The sequence below is a fragment of the Argentina silus genome (genome assembly GCF_951799395.1).
Source record: "Argentina silus genome assembly, chromosome: 3".
NCBI lineage: Eukaryota > Metazoa > Chordata > Actinopteri > Argentiniformes > Argentinidae > Argentina > Argentina silus.
This window is the reverse complement of record NC_139657.1, coordinates 22,801,120-22,819,259: the sequence shown is the minus strand read 5'-3', so window position 1 is coordinate 22,819,259 and position 18,140 is coordinate 22,801,120. Positions and strand designations below refer to the sequence as shown.

The following is an 18,140-nucleotide window of genomic DNA, read 5'->3' as shown; positions in this document are numbered from 1 at the left end:
TTTGGAGGGAACTCTAATGCAATTCCTCAACACAAAGCCTCCACATAAAACATGGAGACAGTGTATGGCCAGCTGTTTAACAAACGTTTCTGTCACAATAAAATAAATCACAAGCGTAAATCAACAGCAAAAAAAGTTGTACAAAAATAAAATCCCAAGAGGAAAAAAAGAAGCGACGGCAAGATACAGCCTAAAGTAACAAATGCTTGTTATCATATCATAGCGTCTTTATAATGGAATCGTTGTGCTTGTTGTCCATTCGACGGCAGCGCCTAGCTTGACTTTGTGCAGCAGCTGTGAAGGAATTTTTTGAAGAAGTTCCTAAACTCTGTGTTAAAGACGGTGTAGATGATGGGGTTGAGGGCAGAGTTGACGTAGCCCAGCCAGGTGACGATGCTCATTAGACTGGGCGGGATGTCACATGACGCGCAGAGAGCCCTCAGGGTGTGCACCACGAAGAACGGGGTCCAGCAGAACAGGAAGGCACCTGGCATGGGAAGGAGACACACAGATGGAGATTTGAATTGATAAAAAACATCCTTCATTCATACACATGACAATGAACGGTATGAGCGGTGAAATTGTATCTCTGACTCATACATTTCATGTCATCTAGGACAAGACAAATTGGATACAGTTTTTAGGTTCTTTCGATTTCTGCTTAATGAGATCCAGCGTCACACAGGGGCTGCAGTGAAATCATACCTATGGTTATGAGACATGCATATTTCATCTCCAGATATAGCATAATGTTCAAGTCAAATGCAATCAAAAGCAAAGACTATACCGCCCCCTCTTTAGGCTCAATCCAAATAACTTTCAGATTGAGGTAGCCTGAAGAGACCTTGCTGATGGGATTCCAGACAGCTTATCACAGAGCTCAATTACATCTGCATCATGAAGTGGATAACATCCCACAACGTGATAGGTAGAGTAGTCCTATAGAAATACGTACGTCAGGTGTGTCATCTCTGATCAGAGTGATGGCATAACAATGATAATGGACGCTAGGGAGAGAGCTCGGCCCCACTCTGTATTGTAAATAGGCAAAAACGCCATTCTAAATCATACAGTCGCAAATTGCTTATACATACATTCACCAAATGCTTACGCAATACCTAGAATATAGCCATTAGTTATGTAAAAATGTCTGTGCCAGGGCTAATGATGTTTGAATGTAAAGAGGCATGTACATTTGCCCAGTAACAAGAGGTTGTGTCAGGGTAAGATAAACTAAGGACACCAATGCTCAAGTACATTAGAAATACACCTGTCAGCTACCACGGCCCCCGCTTGGTTGAATAATTCAGAAATGCTGATGAGTTTTCTATTAATATCCAGAACAGAGGTTAGGAGTGATGGATCAGACACGGCTCCATCCCGGGGAAGACTGAACTCCCTCTGGAGGCTTGGAGATTCTCTGGTTGGGAATTTGGTTGAACAACCAAACTCAAGGTAGAAATTGTATTTGATCCATTCAGTGTGCCTCAAAGGAGCTCATGCTGCAAACATAATCTCCTGGTCATCTACTGTATTGTAATGTTGAGTTCCCTCTCACCAGGCATGTACTAGCTTGGTCTGAATTTGAGGCATTGAATAAGGAGGTACTTTATCACTCAAGCTATTTGGAGTTGCTGAAGTTCCATCATCAACTCCTACTTTTGAGAGAGGTGAGAAGATAGAATGGGGTGGAGTTGGAATGGAATCTTGTCCCCTGCTTTTCAGTGGAGGCTAGTGTGTTTTTTGTTTTTGTGTTTTTTTGTCTGGCTAGTCCTTCACATGTTTGCTTTGTCTTTGTCTTTATGACTAAATGCCCTCTGAAAAACTGCCCCTGATATATGAGGTGTAAACTTTAGCTAGCGGATGGGCACAATTGTAGTGGCTAGACAAACAAGAGCTCTACGTGCCCTGGTCTCTGTGCATGAGTAGCCTGCTAATCCTCCAGAGGATCTTTTATTAGATAATCGGGGGTAACGCATCCTGTGGCACAGGCTGTAACGAGGCGCACACAGACACACACACAAACACACACACACACACACACACGCACACACGCACGCATGCACATACACACATTTCAATACTTTATTTGGGTTCACAGTAAATCATTACATCAAAGAACCCAAAATATAACAAAGGTCATACAGATAATCATGGATACAAGTAGCACCGTATTTGCCACACAGCCAAGCTTACCACAAAAGCTGACACAGAGCAATATCTTGCAAGCTGCTTGGCTTTTTTCTTTCGGAGGCCTGCAATTTGCAGGCCACATACTGTCAGGTAATGCACATGTCCAACACTACCAAATAGCAGTACCATGAGCTGACAACTGAGACCAAAGCTAATAAGTGTGAGTAGGGTATTTTAACAGTTTTGCAGAAAAGGCAAGCAGCCTTTTTCTAATATAGTCACCTCTCCTTGGCATTGATCCACAAAAACAATATCAGGTGTATTCGGCACATTAGAAAAACCTTTTCAACATTCTCACTGAACCAACTTGTCATAATACTGAAATGCTTGTGAATTTTAACTGTTGATGGTGACGCCTGTCTTAGCAATGAGTTTAACAAGGTGAGTCATGCCTGGCAATGTAAAGGCTATTCTATGCATGGGAGCCAGTAGTGATACGTGTATGTGCCGCTGTCGCCATTTGATTTACATTGGGGGTTCATGATTTGCAGAGGATAACACACACACACACACACACACACACACACACACACACACACACACACACACACACACACACACACACACACACACACACACACACACACACACTGAAATAGAAAATTACAGTAGTTGGTGCTTTTTGTCGACCAAAGCAATGTATTGCTTTGGTCGACTCTCTCTATCAAAGGAGAATTGGTAGAGAATTACTCAGAATCATTCATGTATTCGGCAATCCATATATTTTTTTTTTAATTCATATGGATTTGATTCAGATTGAATCAACCTATACATCAAATATTTTGATCAATCTATACGTTAATGACTTTGACCCTAGAACAAGGGGTTTATAAACTAATCCCCTTACCCCTACCATGTTTACCTTGGATTAGTTGGGGACGGGGTGACAAATACAACCATACACTAACGTCACTGAACTGCTCTCAACCATCTCTGAAATGACTTTCCAATTTATTCACTAGCTCCATTAATCCACAACATCCTTGGATGGATGAATTCTTAGATAGCACAAGGATGCAAGGCTGACTGAGGGTGACTTTTAGTCTCTCTCTCTCTCACTCTCTCTCTACTTTCCCCCTCTCTCTCCTTATCGCTCACTTTCACTGTCTGTCTCTTTGACTCTCTCTGTCCTACTGGACTCATTTTGCTCAGTATTCCTCATGCTTCCCAATTCACTCCTAGCGGTGTGTGTGTGTGTGTGTGTGTGTGTGTGTGTGTGTGTGTGTGCACGCTGTTCTTGTGTGTGATTGTGCTATGAGGATGATTGTGGCCTGGGGCTTGGTAGGATAATTTCCTGCTATGTCCTCCGCTTGTGCCCTCCACAGGGCACAGACATCCAGACAAGGTGTGTGTGTGTGTGTGTGTGTGTGTGTGTGTGTGTGTACATGCTTGTGTCTGTGTATGTATGCTGACTGGGACAGTCTACAGGGTTGCTTCTTTGGCTTAAAGCAGTTGCTCAAATTCTCACTCCTCATAGTGAAACGCTGCTCATTCAGTTTTGATAGTATATATTATCATTGTGTGCCAGTTATTGTGTGAAAGATTCACATATTCCTGAGCATTGAAATTTGACACAATCAACTTCAGGAAAGACAGATATGGTGCAGGATTGTCTCTGAACGAAGCAAATATCTACACTCACTGAACACTTTATTAGGAACACGATACTAATACTGGGTAGGGCCTCCCTTTGCTCTGAAAACAGCTTAAATTCTTCGTGGCATTGATTCCACAAGATGTTGGAAACATTCCTTTGAGATTCTGGTCCATGATGACATGATTGCATCACGCAATTCCTACAGATTTTTCAGGTGCACGTTCAAGCTGTGAATCTCCTGTTCTACCACATCCCAAAGATGTTCTATTGGATTCAGATCCAGTGACTGGGAAGGCCACTGAAGAACACTGAACTCATTGTCATGTTCATGAAACCAGTTTGAGACGACTTTTGCTTTGTGACATGGTGCATTGTCATGCTGGAAGTAGCCATTAGAAGATGGGTAAATTGTGGCCATGAAGAGATGCACATGGTCAGCAACAATACTCAAATAGGCTGTGGCATTCAAGCAATGATTGATTGGTATTAACGGGCCCAAAGTGTGCCAAGAAAACATTCCCCACACGATTACACCACCTCCACCATGAGAAGTTGTATAGGTGTTCCTAATAAAGTGTTCAGTGAGTGTATATCCCTGTCTTAAATGTAGAAAGCATACAGTATGTCCCATTTCTAGAATGCATGAACAATTTGAACTTCTATATTAGTTGATTCTAAGGTCCATTCAACCAAAGAGAAGGCTGAACAGCCTCATCTGCAACTCAACATGGTTGTGCTGCGGGGATAATATCCTCACAGTCTTAAGGCCACAGGCAAACCTTACATAATAATTGGATTTAGGATTAAGGGCTGTATGATTAGCAAATGTGGGCTAAAGGGTATCATGTTCGCTAATTAGTGAAAACAATGGCTCTGTTTATTCACTTTACCCTTATGAGGACTGAGAGACACCCAAAGGAAAATACAGGAGTTCAGTACTGTGAGACGGTCTGTCAATGAATTATGATGACAAAACCCATGATGTTGTAGGGCACATTATTATTTACAGTATGCATGAAACCATAATTCAAATTGTGAGTGGATTCCTCTGTATACGAGACATTGTTTGTTGATTTATAGATATTTCATTGCTCAGTCGCTATTACAGATTGAAACAGATTGAGGTCAGAGCATTCCCTCAGCGACCAAGATGTTGGTTTGACCTAAAGAAGCATACATTATACATGACATACATATAAAAACGTTTCTTCTAAGATCTGTTGAGCTCACTAAATTATACAAAATTGAGGGAATTTCAAAGAGAAGCCCTGACATTGATCCTGATGCTGGAATTGATATTTCCTCAAGTGTGTTTGGCCTGGGGGGAAAACAGCTTGTGAAGAGACATCATTATAATATCTATTCGTGTGCTGCGAGTGCTGACTGTCTTGTGCTATATGACAAAGAGAGAAACCCTCACGTATGGTGTTATGAGTGGTTTATATCAGTCAATCAAACACACTGCCACGGACACACTGTTAGCTACCACAATCAAGACACTGCAAGTAAAAAGTAAGTAAAGAGTAAGAGAAAGAGCAAAATCAATCTCACCTACTACAACGGGAAGCACCTTCATGGCTTTTCTCTCTCTACCATTGATCTTCGCCCTCTTCTTTTTGGGAGGCTCGCATTGGAACCTAATGGCTGAGTAAGCTACTGTCGGCACGGGGCCGTCCTTGTAGTCTGAGGAGGGGTAGGGGCAGTCTGGCTCTGGATAGGGGTCCATCTCCTCCAATTTAATGTCCATGAGCTCACGCTCGATGATGGGCGGCAGAGGAGGTGGCAGGGACGCCAACGGTGGCAGAGAGACAACTGCCTCATGGCGCTTCCTGCAGGCCTTGATGCTGCTCTTTAGCTTGGCCTTGCGTGCCTCCTCCCACCTCCTCAAGCCTCGGAACATTCCGCAGTAGAGCAACAGCATTATGGGGCAGGGGATGAAGAAGGAGCAGACGGAGGAGTAGATAATGTAGTTGTCGTCCTCTAGTTTACACTCGCTTGGGTCCCGGTGGGGGACGTTGTTGATGCCGAACAGGACTGGCGAGGCCACGGCTAAGGCCAGTATCCACGTGGCCGAGAGGAGGCCTATCTGTCTCTGGTCCACGTGCTTGCGGTTGTAGTTGAGCGGGATGACCACAGCGATGAACCTACCAGTACCAGTACAAAGAGAGCTTTAGAACATTGTATATTTGTGTCATATATCTAGAGATCTTTATAGAGACCGGCTTGTCACATTGATTGAAATAAAATCCACGTAGGCTAATGTGTGTACATCATGCACATTAGTCTTTGGTTTCCAAAGCAAGCCTTGTGTGGTAAGCATTCATTTCAATGTTGTCCATTAGGTCTATTTGTCTTAAATCTAATGAGGTTTTCTAGGCTAGAGGCAGGAGAGAGGGGCAACACATACCTGAACAGGCCCTATAATATCATGTCAGGGAGGAAGGCTCTTTAACATTCAGTAAAGAGAAAGATAATCCAATCGGATTAACTAATGACGCCATGACAATGCTGGCAGTTAATCACGATGGACACTCTGTTGTTCTGTCTGCCTCATTTGTGCTTTCTGGCAAGAGTGAGTGCTTTTAGTGGGGGAGAGACGAGACGTAACTTTAGAGAACATGGTCATTTTTCCTAATCAAAACCTGTGAAGGCACCAAGACCTGGCCTGCTAGCGAAGGTGGAGAGAACTAATACTATGGGACCTAATACCTCTATAAAACTCTAAGAGACACTGGTATTTGTATTCGTGTGGCTGAAACATTCTAACACAGGGTATGAAGGTTAATTGCCACACAGCCTTTTTGTAAACGTGACCTGGTTGAATGTCTGGTTTGTTGTAAGTCTTTGGTATAGTAGTAGATTATGGTAGTGGTTTGACCTTGTGCTCTTGATAGGGGAATTGTCCCAACATTGCTTATACCTATCCAATCATTTCAGATTTACATCAGATGCTTTTAGTAAATGCCTATGGGTAATAATTAGGGGTTACCTCTGGACTGGTACAACTGAAGGCTGCTCACTAGGTGGTTCATGGCATATATTCTAACAACTATAACACTTACTCAGATACAGTTATCCTCACTGTGCATTACTCTCAACAAATATATTTCTACTTGCAATGCAGTGCTGTCTCTGTCAACACAAACCTGTCAACGCTGATAGCGCAGAGGTTGAATATGGATGCTGTGCAGAGCATCACGTCCATGGTCATCAGCCCATCGCAGATGGTCATGTTCAGTGACCACACACCACCCTGGAACTGAAGCAGAGCAGAAGCCCACACAGTCAGCAAAGACTCAGAAGACGTCAAAGTCTGCACGCTACACTGCCCTCCCCCCACCTCGTCCCCTTTTCACCTACACAAGTTCCTGCAGTGGAGTTAGGCTCCAGATTGGCTGTGTGTGAAATCTTTCTCATTAGAGGCTGCTGCTCTGTCATATGGAGAAGTCAGAGACACTCTTTCTCACCAGAACCCTTGGGCTGATTGGAAATTGCAGGTCTGCTGCACAATAATGACACGTTTTTAGCCTCACCAAAATGGAGAGAAAATTAATGGCATTCTAATCATCCAAGCCATAAATGACGACCCCTTCATTGGCTTTATGCATAATGTCTTTTCTTTGCTCACAGTGACCCATATTTGCCCTGACAATTTGAGGACATGTGTGAACTGCCACAGAGACTCATGTGACGAGGATACAAGTCCATCATGGCAGAGAGGGGCCCTGTCCTGATACTCATGAACATATGTCCTTTATTCCTTTCCTCCTTGAAGATCTAATATGATTAGATAGGTGAAAGCAAGGATTCCATCACACAGCTTCCACCAACTCCAATTTGTCAGCTCAGTGATCATTTCAAAGAGGGCAAGAAAAAAGGACACATTTTCAAAGTATTTGAACAGGGACCTTGAATAATTTCATCCTAGCACTAGCCAGATTGGCTTGCTGCCTAGTGCTATCGTGCCTAAGTTGTCTTGTCCTCTCTCTAGCACCCTGTGACATGACCATAGCCCATAGTTGTGTCCAGTCTGGGATTTTGAACAGTGAACAGGGCCTGGGAAAGGAATGTTCTGTCAGTGGCCAACCATTGTTCCAATTGGTCTCTGGTAGTGGCTAGCTTAGGGGAGGGAATGGGTGGGACTGGCCATTGCCGAGGCCCAGTGGTAACTACTGGGACAAATGTGTATGGTGCTGCCTGCTAATGCTGCAGGGGAAAGGAGGTGCAGTGATGCAGTCACTCACTGCGGGGGTACTGCTCCAATCAGTGGAACAACCCAAGGGGTCAAATAGATTTTTTGTTTGATTGAGTTTCAGTTTCCGGAAATAATACCAATCCCCAATACTGTGTGGTATACATTCCACAAATAGAGGATATTTTGTGTCCCCAAGATACAAAAGGATATTTTGGAATATTGGGGTATCAAGTATTGGAGGATATTTGGAATTGTTGAATGTTGAATGTTACCTGGATACCCCCCATTTTGGAACCCTGTTACCTGGATATCCCCCACAGAACCCTGTTATGCCCCTTTTTTACCATCACTGTAAAGCCCTAGTTGTCTTGTTACTTTGGTAATGAAATCCATGAAGAATTGTTCTTGTTTAATGCGTATACTAATTGGATTTATATCCGTCCCTAAGGTCAGAGTCAACCCTGTTACTTGAACTTACATCCCACTTTAGGATGGTATATTATTCAGTAATTCAGTAATCACATTTTCACATACAAACATTCAGCTCTAATAGTGAAATCATAGTGTTAACGCAGGTGACCTGCTTGTGCTCTTTATTGACTTTTTCCTGGTGTTTTTTGGTGGTAGACTAAGGCAGACAACCTTAACATGTCAAGCCCGTTACCCATAAAAGATCAGATTAGAAATGTGTTAACAAGTTCAAATGTTGTTGTTACGGTGGCATTCAATTTCCCCTCCCTGCTTCACACAATAAACCATCATTCCCCATGTCACATGGGGAGTTATGGCTGATTATAGCCTGAAAGCATTTCCAAAAAATTATCGAACACTAACTTTGAATGACCTGAGGCCAATGTGTTGTCCAAGTGTCAACCCTGTTCCCTCCAAACATTTTGCTAAAATTATTTGTTTTTAGCTATTACAAATGAATGGCCATGAATGTTTGTAGAGAAAGATAATTTCTATTTGCCAATATGATTATTTAGGTGGATTTCCCTTTGAATTGAAAAATAGTAGTACCCTGAGGTGCAGATCTACAATTATGTTGCTTTTTCATAGAAATGTGGGATTCCTAAAAATAGATTTAGATTTTAATTGTAATATCTAGATTCAGGAACAATCGATGTACAAGTATCTGAAAATATTGATATTATCTGAAACATGCAAAGGAATCAATCTCTGATGGATATGTGAACGTTTTAGGGTTGATGTACAATGTGGTTACTGTGTCAAGACGTTTTCTTAATTTGACCTGGAGGTGGCACAACATGTTTTTTATGAGATTCAACATGTGCTCATTATGACAGAATGTTAAAATTAGGAGAAACTAATATATTTTCTCAAAATCTAAAATAAAAAATGTCCAGACAGTAGGCCTAGATGCAAATTCACAAATTAATTATGACATTACAATAGCAACAAGTGTAGGCTAGGTCTGTTGAATTCATTCTGATTAATGTTTTGAAATGACTTAGCTATCTCCCCTCCTCAATCGTGTTAAGCCATATGAATCGACTTTGACACAAGAGGCTTGGATACAAAACAAGAACAGCAAAGACACAAGTATCAGCAGAACCCTGGATTAATGACATGAGCGTGCTGTGCTGTCAAGGTGATCAAATCCTGAGTGCAGGTTGGACAGTATATGCACCATGCACCAGGAGCAACACATGTAATAAACTTGACCTTAACGTGGACAATAACTCATTTAGAATATTCATAACATTATCCAGTATCGACATGCCAACTGATATTGTTTCTTATCAACACTGTGATCTGTTCTGTGATCGGTTTCGATTTCATTACAGAGCACCAATGGCACACCAATTTGTCCTCTAATTAAAATTCGCATTCCTCTATGATAATAATACTTATACTACTAATGACGACAACAACTAAAACAATAACAACAACAACAACAACAATAATAATAACAGTAATAATAATAATAATAATAATAATAATAGTAATAATAATAATAATAATAATAATAATAATAATAATAATATGTTGATCACAATATGATTGTTATGATTATGATTACATATTTTGCTATTGCGCTAGTCAGGGCTTTCAACGGAACTAAAACCTTACAGGTAGTTTACTCACCTCAGCATACACAAACAGTGGCAAAACCAACACTGCCAACATCAAATCAGCAACAGCCAGACTGACTATAAAGTAGTTCGTTGTAGTTTTCAAAGCTTTTTCCGTGTATACACTAAGGCACACAAGCACATTTCCACAAATGATAAGCACAATGAGCAATATTCCAAATATCAGTGCAGGAAAGTTATAGTCAGTGTCCCGGGGTTGCACGGTATTGTTTGAGACGGTGAGGTTGGCTGGCATATCTGCGGACAGCCGCTCTCACACCGAAAAGGATCCACTCTCCCGTTCTTCTATAAAGCCCGGTCCGAGCGAAAGCGGTGGTCTTGAGAGGGATTTTCATGTAGGCATCGTTTCAAACAGACACGATTGAAGGATTGATTTCGCTTGACTTCTCGAAGTTTCATCGCAAAAAACTACTGGAGTTGGAGTCTTGTTCTTTATCATCGGCGTCTATGTTTCAGCACTAGGAGCGATGGACAGTGCCACTGAACTTTTGCGCGCACTCTTTACGCGGGTTTCCTGGTGACAATCATAAAACTGAGCCATCACCAGAATAAATCAAATTGCCAATAGACATGGATAGTTCGATTTAATCCTTTAAATGTATCTAAAAATTACTCAGACAATTTGGCATCGCGCAATAAGGAGCCTATAAACTTGGCTGTGTCTCAGCTGCACGGTTATTTCCAGCAAACTGAGGCTTATCAACGGCCGCTTCAAATCCAAAGGTTTAAAGCCGCTTACACCTGTGTTTCCACGGTCTGTCCTTGAGCTCCTGCCCAAGACACCATTTATGAGCTCTGCGCATGCATTTATTACTTGTCAGCCACAGGGCAAGTTGGTCTATTGGAGTAGGAGTTTTGGTACCAATGACGGCTTCGGCGCACGAATCAGTTGAGGCTACTTGGCTACGTATGAATGAACAAGTAGCAGAGGAATTCCGTGCGCCCTTGACTTGAATGAGCGCGTGTGCCAATCATTCGCATAACTGCGCTCTGTAGGAGTACAGTGGTCAGATTGTCTCAGCTCTCATCTATGCTAAGTGAGTGTGAAATATCCTACATGTCTTTATATTTAAGAATGCGTCTGACACTTACATGAAAAGTGAGCGATATATAATGCATAACATATGAGCACGAAATGCTTATGAAAGAAGTAGCACAGTTCTTTTTTGCTTTAATTTGCTATAGTGCTGGAATTAGATTATTACAGAATATCTGTCTGGATGATAGCCAATGTGCATGACCCAGCTGCATTTATTCACTTGGTTAGTCAATATAATCACAGAGCCCGTCTGGTCCATGAGCCCCAGCCAGCGGATCCCAAACGCCGCTGGTCATATTGAACAAAGCATGTCACGAGTGCACTGGCGCCTTCGACCTTACCACTTTCGCATTACGATTCAAGTGCCAACCCCTGTCTGGAATGGGATTTACTGTTGGCAACTGACTGAGATGTTGCTGATAACGATTCAGTACCCTGAGTACTTTCACACACTGTGCTAGTGTAGCTCCCCATCTAGTAACTTGGGAACAAAAGACTGTCAGGCAAAAACTTTGGCTGAACCTAAAACAAGAGTTATCTAGCCTACTGTATCTGAAAAGTGGTCATGCAACCAATACATTCAGCGTATAGGACCTACTAGTTTTTCAAGAACTTTGATTTAATCTAGATAGATGATTAAAATCAATAGTGCAGTAATGTTTTTTGTCATAAGGAATATGCTAAGATCAATAGCCTCCTACCGGTAGTTAAATCTAATTTAATTCACTTGGTTTCTCAATACAATTTAATCAATTCCATTATTCCTAACCCAAAAGGGCATTCAACATTTGTCTGCTACATTACATCATCACAAACTATTTCTTCTTTGCTCAGAACTGGAGTTACAATATCACACATAATGTTACTACTACTAAATTAGGTTTTACACCCACTGCACTGCATGTGCTCATTTGCTCGCATCCAATTTTATCCTCAGTCTCAAGCTATCTAGATGGGCATGTGTTTTTTTAGGAGAAAAAAATGCATAGCCACAATAGTGTACTTTTTGTTGTTGACATAATTTATTGATAAATATAATATCTCAGGCAATACATTTCCAGATGATCAAGTATCCAATATTATCCAATTTCTGCAGTGAATCTAATCTGTTATTCATTTTAAAATTAAGTTACTGTATAATTATTGCCTTTTTATGGGCTGTCTTCGACCACCACCTCAGCCTCACAGTCTTAAACAGTGTAACATTTGAGTTTTCTTTCATTAAAAATGGCCACAAGGTTGACCTTGCCCTTCAGTGCTGTGATTCAGCTAAAACTGATAACGATCTGAAGGCTTCATGAGAGTTATATTTTGCCTTAGTGTCTGTTATCATTTTTCTGACAGCTAAAACAAATGTAAGAAGTGCTGTTTACTTAGGTGGATTTACTTCAAGTGCTTTATGTATGTGACATTCTTGTTCAAGAGACTATCAAAATGCACAGGTGGCAGTTTCAGCATTTTTGTACTTTGGATTAATGTCTGGCACTGTCAAACTCCCAAACAGCATCAGCATCAGCGGCAGTGAGATAAAAGGGTCCTCTTCCCCTCCTTCCCTCTTTCTATACTGTACATTTCTAAAGGCAAACAAAGTTGACCCACACATTGTTGACCCAAGCTCAAGCTGTTGAGGGATGTGAGGGAATGGCCTAAACAATATGTTCCACTGCCCCAGGATGTAAACAATGGGGTCTGTTTGGCTCTGACAGTGAAGACTAGTGGCCAGTTAAATGCTCAGTCAAAGCACATCAGGGCTCCACTCACCCGCAGCACGGAGCCAGACTGCATGCATTCCATCACTGAGGGGTCATCAGAGAAGATCATCCTGTTTACTAGTCAAGTCCTCAGCGTTACAGTGCCCTCTTCATCAACTGTCCTGGCACTGCACATTTAATTATGAAAATCTTTTCTACTGGCAAAGTGCAGCCATCTATCTGTATGACTGATAGGGGGTTTATTTTTGGGGCTGGGGTTGGATTGAGTATCAGCCAAGCAAGGGTATACTGTAGTTATCTTACCGTAATAGCCATTTATAATAGCCATTAGTTTCACCACGTTGCTATGTAATTTTATGTGCCTCTTTCGTTGAGAAATCTACTGCCTGAACATCTGCACTAGCTTTGATGAGCTCTTTAGTTTGCTTCAGGATCCGGCAGATGCAACCACCCCTACCCCCCACCCTCATCCCCACCACCACCATCCACAGCCTGTGGCTTGGAACAGAAGTACAAGAGGGAAAAAAAGATAATTGGTGCTAATTTAATTTTAATCGTATGCATGCCTCTTGTTAACTTATACACATATTCAGTGCATTCAGAAAGTATTCAGACCCCTTGACTTTTTCCACACTTTGTTATGTTGCAGCCTTATTCTAAAATGGATTAAATTCATTTTTCCCCTCATCAGTCTACACACAATACCCCATAATGACAAAGCCAAAACAGGTTTTTTTAAAATGAAATGTTTGCAATGTTTGCTAATTTATTAAAAATAAAAAACTGAAATATCACATTTACATAAGTATTCAGACCCTTTGCTATGACACTCAAAATTGAGCTCAGGCGCATCCTGTTTCATTATCATCATCATCCTTGAGATGTTTCTACGACTTGATTGTAGTCCACCTGTGGTAAATTCAATTAATTGGACATGATTTGGAATGGCACACACCTGCCTATATAAGGTCCCACGGTTGACAGTGCATGTCAGAGCAAAAACCAGGCCATGAGGTTGAAGGAATCGTCTGTAGACCTCCGAGACAGGATTGTGTCGAGGCACAGATCTGGGGAAGGGTACAAAAAATGTCTGCAGTGTTGAAGGTCCCCAAGAAGCCTCCATCATTCTTAAATGGAAGAAGTTTGGAACCACCAAGACTCTTCCTAGAGCTGGCCGCCCGGCCAAACTGAGCAATAGGGGGGAGATGGGCCATCGTCAGGGAGGTGACCAAGAACCCAATGGTCACTCTGACAGAGCTCCAGAGTTCCTCTGTGGAGATGGGAGAACCTTCCAGAAGGACAACCATCTCTGCAGCACTTCACCAATCAGGCCTTTATGATAGAGTGGCCAGACGGAAGCCACTCCTCAGTAAAAAGCACATGATAGCCCGCTTGGAGTTTGCCAAATGGCACCTAAAGGACCTTTTTGGTGAGGGGTCACATTTAGACTCAGTCAGAACAGTGTTAGAATGTAGAATGAGCTTAGGATGTGTTTTTACTAACTAAAAGTGCACCTGGAAAGCTTGCGGAAGCAGCTGGTTAAAACTGTCAGGTTTCTGGAGCTCAGCCATTGGGTTGTTTGATATGAGTCAGTAAACAAGCTCATTGATTGTTCTATATCTACAATTTCTTATTGATCAGGAAAGTCTAGGGAGAAATATGATGCTGCCACTTCCTTAATCAAATCGATACACAGGGGTGACAGATCTAAATTCATAACTTAATTTAACTCTGCAACTATGCACTGCCTGTGCAACTCTGATCATTACTCTAACAGCTTATTAGTAAAATACCATGCTGCCATATTCAGGCTACAACAATCAGTGAATGGAATCAGCGAGTGTTTTCATGTCTGTTTTCAAGCATCATATCTGGCATGAGCTATTATCTTCTATCTTCAGAGATGATAACAACTTGATATTATGGAAACCTATTGTATAGGCTGTTATTTCTGCCTACAGGTCACTTATATTGTAATGTTTTAAGACAGCGTTGAGTTCATTATTCTTGGGAGGTAATGGAGTTTAGTTGTTATCTTCTAGAAACTTACACAAACTGCTTGAAAATATCCTGGAACAGATTATGATTAAGAATCATGTGAGTATTTATACAAATGTTCCCCCTCTGCGATAATACACCAGTCCTCTGTACAGTGCCTCACATGTTGATACTCCCTCTCACATCTCAAAGCATTGTCCAAAAATACAGTGTATTCGGAAACTATTCAGACCCCTTCACTTTTTCGTTGTAATTGTTTCATATCTGTCAATGGGTCATAGATTTCAGGTAGTTATTGCATGCAAACGATTGTCGACAAAATACTAAACATGAGTACTTTATTTGGACATTATGTGATTTTTTCCAATACTTTTGAAGCCCTGAAATAGGGGGAACAATTTATAAAAAATGTTGTACTTTCTAAATGGTGAACCCAATCTGAAAAGCCCCCATTGAATTCAAGCTGAAAATCTCTACTTTGACCCCATAGTAATTGTTGGAGTATAGAACTAAAAGAAGTGCTTAAAAATGCTTAATCTTACCAATACTTATGGAGGGCACTGTTTTTTAAAGTCAGGTAGTAATACAACAAAATGTGGAAAAAGTCCAGGGGGGTGAATACTTACCGAAGGCAGTGTAGTCCCCTCCTCAAAGTTAGACTACATTACGTTTACGGTTATTCATCTAATATACGCAGAGTCGCCGACACAGATCCAGCTATATGTGCAATTTGATAACAGTTTGTTTAGTTGCTCTGTTGGTTCCGAAATCTGATATCTGCAACGATGTTATGGTGTATTATTTATCGACCACCATCTGTGCAAGATGATGTCAGAGCTCTGAATTTGAAAAAACTCTTGGCCAAACTGTTTATGCAGATGAACATATCCTGTCCACTGTGTAACACCCCTGTCCTTGCCATTGTAGGGGTGCAGGCTGAGGTGCAAAGGCTTCACAGGCAGCTGTCCATCAAGTACAAGACTATTCACAGCATTTACCCCAACATGACCTCAGCATTGTGGAGGGGCTATCAGTTCACTGCAGTCCTCCCTAGAACACATTTGCATTGTGAGGTTGCTTTGTGTTCAATGGTTTGAGGCATTACACCTGCCGTGCTGCATTGATCTTTAGGTGTTTAAATTGCATGTAAATATACCGTGAATGTTTCTGTCAGTGGAAATCAGTGGTTTGTTTGCCATTACACTGTATTGTTACTACTTTGTAGGTTGCTCTGTGTGCATGCTACCTCTTTTATTACTTGGCCAAATGGATGGATTGATGGGTACATAAAGACAATACTACCAGGCCATTTCCAACCTTGTCTCACTGTTCAGACGAATAATTCAGTTTACTTCATCTGTAGTACAATTGTAAAGCTACATTCATCATTACACTGGTTAAGTGTTGACCACATAACATTGAAGAGTCGCGCTTGACGAGTTTTGTTTTAAGAATCATTCCCACTCAAAGAAACACAGTGCACTATGTGAAAGCAAATTCAAGGTTCCCTAGACAGGATGTAATAGCATGCAAAGCTAGATACATTGTGTCAAGTCACAATTACTCAGCATTAGGCATTTAATTTTAGTGGATCAAATAAAATGACTCCTTAATTGAAATAAGATAGAGGGAGACAGATAGAGTAATCTATTTACAGACAACAGATTCCACAGACTTTTCTTGGAACAGTGGACATTTAACAGCCTTTGTTTGGGTTCCAGGAAGATACACTTTTTTAAGTGTGTTTCATTTCATTAACCAGTGTCTGGCTTCCTGTGGCAATATTTCTTTTATGATTGGTTTGGTCGGACATAGTTCAGCCCCATGGAACCAACAGCTCTTTAATTGATAGGCCCACCAAAGAGGAGGATTCCACCTGTCAAAAGCAGTTCAGGGCCATTAAGAAAATGCCTTGTGTGAGTACAGTAAGCTGCACTGTTCTCCTTATATGGGACTTAGGCATCATTGCAGACTGAGCCACTTCGATATGACAGGGTTATTGTGGCTAAATTAGGATCTATCCATGGGTGGGGGGCTAGAGGGGTTGTAGCCGCTTTTGGAAATTGAGTGTCTTCAACTGTGACCATTTCCAGTCCTGATTGTATGAGTGGAGCAGTAGCAGACATGCATCAGCGTCCTCTCTGCGCCTGCTCATGCAGAAAGAACAGCATGTGTATGTGTCTCTGTCTCTGTTTGCTTTTGTTTCAACACAGCAGGGCACCTCCGGCTTTGGAATACCGCTTTTGTCACTTCAGCCTAATGATGATTGGTCCCTTTGTTAATTTACACTGTGTCAGAGGATGGTGATGAAATGATGATGATGATGATACATAATTGAAATATTGCATTTTTGCTAGAGTGTGGTGCAATGTACAATCTCTGACATGAAAAATAGCATATCATTAGTGGTAGCAGCAGAAAGCAAGGTTAAATGGACAGATCACTCTAAAATCAACGTTTGCCAGCAGTTTTCAGTCCTCAGAAGTGGTCAATGTTTGAGATAAGTCATCAAGTGAACTCTCCCTTTAAGATTGTTTCCCCAAATAAGTGAAGTTATCAAGAACTCTTAGCCATTTTTTCACTTGTGTCTAGAAAATCACACCAATTTCAGTCTGGCAGGTGTTTCCTCTTGAGGATCTTCCTCTTGCCTTAGGCTGCAAAGATGAGATTCCAAGTTGTACTTCACGTTAAGAGAGAGGATGGAGACCTTTTGTTTATAGTACCTGGAGATTATAAAGGATAGAGTGCAAAAACCCCAGACTAGTTTAACTTGATCATAGTCTTAAATGGGGACTTCATCTGCTTACAATGGATGGGATGATACCATTAAACCATTGGCTGAAGTGACGTTTTTAGACGGCATTGGGGGAATCCCCATACACCCCCCCTTGCCCTCTTCACCAACACTACCCACACATCTCATTAGATGTTGGAGTGATCCATCATCTCCCTCTCTCCAGGGCAGGGTCTCCATGGACAGGCCTCATTGCTACTCTGCTCTCCAAGGTAATTTGTGGATGTGGAGAGACAGATGGTCGCAGTTAGGCGGGTGGGAGTAGAGAGAGACAGTGATTTGGAAAACTGGGCAGCTTCGGGTGTCACCTCGCAGTGTAGAGTCAAGGGCGTGAGCTCACCCTGCCCTCTGCCTTCCTGGGGATGAATTGTGAAAGGGCTTTATGAAAAATATGGGAGGAAGAGATGTGGGTGAAAGAGGGTCTTGAGTTTCTTAGCTGAAAAAGCCAAAATGGTATCTAAAGGCTTTCTGAAAGGCTTACCTCCCTCTCCTCCC

At 41.7% G+C, this 18,140-nt stretch overlaps 1 protein-coding gene across 1 annotated transcript; it reads right to left on the bottom strand.

The window, feature by feature from the left end:
- Window positions 1-272: 272 nt before the first annotated feature.
- LOC310802235 (D(4) dopamine receptor-like) lies at window positions 273-10,337 on the bottom strand (the record flags this gene model as incomplete). Its single annotated transcript, XM_083666527.1, has 4 exons — window positions 273-487; window positions 5,342-5,934; window positions 6,937-7,049; window positions 10,095-10,337. The coding sequence occupies 4 exons, from the start codon at window positions 10,335-10,337 to the stop codon at window positions 273-275; spliced, it is 1,164 nt and encodes a 387-aa protein (XP_083522653.1).
- Between the last annotated feature and the right edge of the window lie 7,803 nt (window positions 10,338-18,140).